At 52.5% G+C, this 5,000-nt stretch overlaps 1 protein-coding gene across 1 annotated transcript in view; it reads right to left on the bottom strand.

Annotated features, from left to right (window-relative positions):
- The window catches only part of LOC138974070 (serine-rich adhesin for platelets-like), a gene marked incomplete in the record, with an annotated part of 38,271 nt that overhangs the window by 1,130 nt on the left and 32,141 nt on the right, over positions 1 to 5,000 (bottom strand). Inside the window, 2 exon segments of the mRNA XM_070346774.1 lie at positions 1 to 2,975; positions 3,864 to 4,842. The exon segment at positions 1 to 2,975 is cut by the window's left edge and continues 1,130 nt beyond it. Of these exon segments, the coding sequence (XP_070202875.1) occupies positions 647 to 2,975; positions 3,864 to 4,534 (3,000 nt within the window).

Here is a 5,000-nt window from a genome sequence, read left to right as displayed (position 1 = left end):
AGAATCTTTGTCTGCAGTAAGGTTAAACTTGTATGGATATTTGACCAAATTTAAAACTTTTGTTCCACGTTGTGCATAAAAGCAATAGTTTGGGTACATATACTGCAAGGTCTCGGGCTGTTTGCGCATAATGTTGGTAACTAATGACATTGCTCTTTCGAGCAGTGTTGACACTGAACATGTATCACACATTTATCAATGAACCTTTTTCGGTGCGACTGTCGAAATCAGACACGCATGTTCGCACGCACGCATAAACCCACAGACAGACACACTGACACATACACAGACAGACACACTGACAGACACACTGACAGACACACTGACAGACACACTGACAGACACACAGTCAGACACACAGACAGACACACTGACACATACACGTGTGCAATGCCGTCACGTTTACGTAAATAAAATCTTTACAAAATCACTTTGTTCACATCCAAGATCCACTCTTGATTCTAAAAACTCACACACTGACACATGTATACATCCTTGATCTCCTCCTCCTCTCTCTCTCTCTCTCTCTCTCTCTCTCTCTCTCTCTCTCTCTCTCTCTCTCTCTCTCTCTCTCTCTCTCTCTCTCTCTCTCACTTCCACACTCTCACTCACAGAGATAAAGTCTTTCTCAGATCAATTGTTTTTTTCACAAGTGCAGGACCTGCCTGTTGTAGTTGAGCATTATCAGGTCCGACAAGAGGCGGTTGTTGTTGCACCCCTGAAGCCCCGCCCTCGTCCCGTACACCTCGGAGCTAGCGGGGACCTGCCGAGACACCGACAGTTTACACGGCACAGACGTCGACCCCCTCAGGCCGTTCCCCCCACCCCCTACAGGAGCGGAGGGATCGGGGAGGGCCGGGGGGAAAGAGTAGACCTCGCTGGTCTGGCGAGACCCGCCGTACACGCTCTCTGGGTGTTCCGACTGGAAGGAAGGAGTACGGTTCAAGTCTTTGAGGGTTTTGGTCGTCTTGGGGTGAGATCTGGGGTTGCTGGCACCAACCCCGCTGCTGCTGCTGCTGCTGGTGATGGTGCCAGACCGGTAGAGGAAGGAGTAGGGGTAGTCGGACGTGCTGCCAGACTTGTGCCTGGAAGACTGGGTGGAAGTAGCCGAGGGGTTCGAGTCTTTGGTGCCGCGCTTGCTACCACTGTGTTTCTTGTCTTTTAGTTTGGCGGAATGAGCGTGGGAGGAGAGGGGTTTGGAACTGGCTGCGTCGGCGCTGCCTCGCCGTGAGTCTGTGGAGTTTGAGTTCGAGTCTTTGTCGCACAGAGAGGAGCTGCGAGCGTGTGAGGTCGCACCAAGACCAGCACTTTTCTCGCCGTCAGAGTCCGTGGTCTTGTTCACACCCTCCTCCTTCCTCCTGTCCCTCCCCCCTCCATTGTCCGTGCTAGCTTTGTGCTGCGTGCGAGACTTGTTGCCGCCCGCCCCTTTACAATGGCGGGGTCGGCTGGCAGACCGACGCTCCGGCGCCGCCATTGTTCGTTCACACTCGCTGAGCGGGGAGTAGATGGCGGCGAGACAGTCGGAAGAATAGTCTCCCTTTCTCGCCCCCTCCGTCTCCATCTCATCCAGTTCATAACATTGCACTTCCAGGTCGCCGAGGTCATCCTTGCCGTCGCTTGCCGCGCTGCTAAAGATCTTCCGCCTGCCGCTTACTGCACCGGGCAAGGCTTTCTTCCTGTCGTTTACAGCACCAGCCATAGCTTTCTTTCTGCCTCTGGCTTCACTTGAAGACTTTTTCCCTTCGCTAGAAGACTTGTTGCTCTCACTAGTAGCGCCTGAAGATTTCTTCTTCTTGGTGAGGTTGTGGTTTCTGTTTCCCGGGCTGGCGGTGCGGGTGGCCGAGGCGGCGGTCAGGGAGTGGACGCCTTGAACGGGATGAGACTCGTAGTAGCCGCTGCTGTTCTCAGAATCTGACAGGTCCGCCATCGTGCCATCGTCCGAGTCTTGAGACGTGGCGACCTCCGGGCTGACCCGCTGTCTGTGGTTGCGGTGAGAAGCTGCTGTCACTGCGGAGACACTGCTGAAACTCGCGTCTCCTGTCATCCCCTGCTCATCTCTCCTCTCTTCCTTCTCCTCCTCCTCGTCCTCCTCTTCATCGTCCTCGTCGTCACTTTCGTCGTGCGAGGAGTCAGAGGAGCAGGCGAGTTTCTTGACCTCACATTCCAGACTGCGCGTGCGCGCCACTTTGGACAGGAAGTAGTCATAGTTGGTGTGGTCGCTCTCACTGGACGTGCTGACGTCATACTCATAACCAGTGTCGCTGTTCTCCGCCCGTCGGGCCGCTGGTGACCTGTGGCGGTGACGACGGCTGGAGGAGGAGGGGTCGTGAGGTCGTCCTTCCCCAGAGTCTCCTGACGCCCGCACCATCTCCTTCAGCATCCGCTCAACGTCTTCAAGCTCCTGGCGCTGCAGAGTCGTGCCGGTCCTGGGCAGAGAAGACTTGCCCTCCCCCGGCTGGTCCCACTGCAAGGTGTGTGAACACAGCTTGAGGATCAGAGCGTCAATGGCGGCGGGATCCAGCTCTGTGGACTCTCCGGGCCTCAGCTGCAGGATCTCAGACAACGCGTTCTGTTCTAAGGGGCTGGGCAGGAACCGCAACCCAGGATGGGAAGGCTGCGTCAAACCCGGTTTACTGCAACTGTCCAAACCGGTTTCGCTCTTGGCCACAACGAAACTGCTTTCCAGTTTCGACACGAAGCCGCTCTCGTGGCTAGAAGCCAGGCTGCTTTTGGACGAAGAGGCCAAACCGGTTTCTGTTTTGGAAACCAAATTGTCTTGAGAGGCACTGGAGTTGGTTTTGGTGATGAGATCTCTGGGGTCGGCGTGGTGGTTGTCGTCGTTGTTGGTGTTGTTGCTGCTGTTGCAGGCGGCGGTGGGGGTGACGCTGACACTGACGCTGATGTTCCTTCCGTCCTTGTCCACTCCGATACAGATGGGGGAGGTGGTGCACGTGTCGGCTGATGACGACGACAACCTGATAACAGAACAAGAAGGGTAGAGATTAGTCTCCTGTTTATTGTACATGCACAGAAATTGTGTAAATCTTGCAACACATTCTGTGTCTCTACTTTCTTCTGTGGGTGAGGAGGGGTAAGGTTGACAGTCATCATTGCATGTGCATAATCTATCTTTTGTTACTCAACCATTGTACATGTACTCCCATTCAAAATTCCCCAAAACGGGGCTTTTGCAATCGACTTCCTCAAAAAAGGTCACTGCACACACGCACGCGCACACACACACACACGCACGCACGCACGCATACACACACTCTCTCTCTCTATCTCTCTCTATCTCCACCCCCTTCCCCGCCCCATCCCCCACTCCATTTTTAGTTTGTTTGTTTATTTGTTGCTTAACGTCCAGCCGACTACGCAGAGCCATATCAGGACGAGGAAGGGGGGGGATGAAGGGGGCCACTTGTCAAGCGATTCCTGTTTACAAATGCACTAACCCATTACTTGTGTCCCAGCAGGCTTTAGTAAAACTAAATTAATACCTACTGGAAGATTACCAGTTTCCAGTATGTTAAAATAGGCTTAACCTATCTACTGCTGGACTTACATCAGAACACTAACAGATTAAACTATACATGAATCGCGAGACAAGCGGCAAGAGAAGAGATTTTTGGAAAAAATACAGGTGAATGAGCAAGAAGGCAGAAAAAAGAAAAGAATTCATGAAGAAAAAGAGAGCATGACAGGAAAGAGGAACCAAAAATCTACCTAACAGCAAACTAGAAAGCTCCTGCGGTTCCAAAAACAGGAGGGGCTTTTAATTTCATAACCGCAGTGCCCCACTGCGGGATCCATTTTTAGTAATGTAAGAAGAAACACAACAATAATCGCAAAACATTATTTACCTGACAGCAGCCAGAAGCCTGGTGAGGTTGATAGCGCTGAGTAGCCGGTCACTGATGTCGCCCCCATCCCCACCAAGGGAGCTGCAGCGATCAGCCAGACCCAGAGGACTCCCGAACACGCTGCTGCCGCAACAACTAGGGCTGCAGGTGGACGCAACACTAGGAGAACCCTCCACTTCTTGCGTCCCGCAATGCTCCTCCCCTCTGTTCCTCCCCACCAAGGCACAGGCGAAGGAATCGTCTTTAGAGGCGCGGAATTGCGTGGTGTCTTCTTGCTCGCCGTGGAAGTCTGAAGCACCCAGTCTCTCTAGAGGCACCACCATGTACGGACTGATATTCCGCGCTGAGGAATTGTGCGACCCGGGTGAGAGAGATAGCACGGAATGTTGCGACTCTCTTCTCCACGCCTCCATTTCTCTGGCCAGAGAGATCCTAAGTTCTCCCTCAGGGGTACAGCGGAAGGGGAGGTCCGGGATCTCCTCGTAGATGTGAAAAGACTTGTCGTCGTCCGTGACGTGGCATGACGTCATGAGGTCCGCGGGGGTCGGGGGGAGGTCCCGCTTGCCCTCTGCCCCCTGCTTCTGCTTGAAACCATAGTCATCTTCCTTGCTTCTCACACTCCCTGTGGACTTCCGGCCTTTCTTGTTGCGGTCCTTCAACCAGCGGAACATGGCGAGAGGTCGTCTTGCTTCACTCACAAAGGTGTAGAATAAACGTCTCACAACGATCTGTCGTGATCAGGATACAGTCATCCAACAGAACATTTCGAGGGGTGGTCTCAAAGTCTCGCTCCACTCACAAAGGTGTAGACCTAAATGTCTCACAGCGATCGCAATAGAACTGACGTCATCGTGCCGAGGACTGACGTCACAGAGTTGACGTAATAGGAGACGGTCTTGTGTTCAGTGTTGTTGAGGATGCGAAGACTGTTGATTACAACTTCAGTTTCAGTGGATGCAGCATCAGTTTGTGTCAACACCTGAAACAGACCAAAGAAACGATGGTATTAATTGACTGTGGTGAACGTCATCAGTACACTCTAAACACAATTCAATTGAACACATTTTGAACATATTTTGGTATACAGTTTTAAACACTTACAATAATAAACACATAGTTATCACAAGTGTTCGTTTG

This window comes from Littorina saxatilis, linkage group LG8, assembly GCF_037325665.1.
Source record: "Littorina saxatilis isolate snail1 linkage group LG8, US_GU_Lsax_2.0, whole genome shotgun sequence".
In the NCBI taxonomy this organism is placed as follows: domain Eukaryota; kingdom Metazoa; phylum Mollusca; class Gastropoda; order Littorinimorpha; family Littorinidae; genus Littorina; species Littorina saxatilis.
The sequence above is the reverse complement of the archived record's forward strand: the minus strand, read 5'-3'. Positions and strand labels throughout refer to the sequence as shown.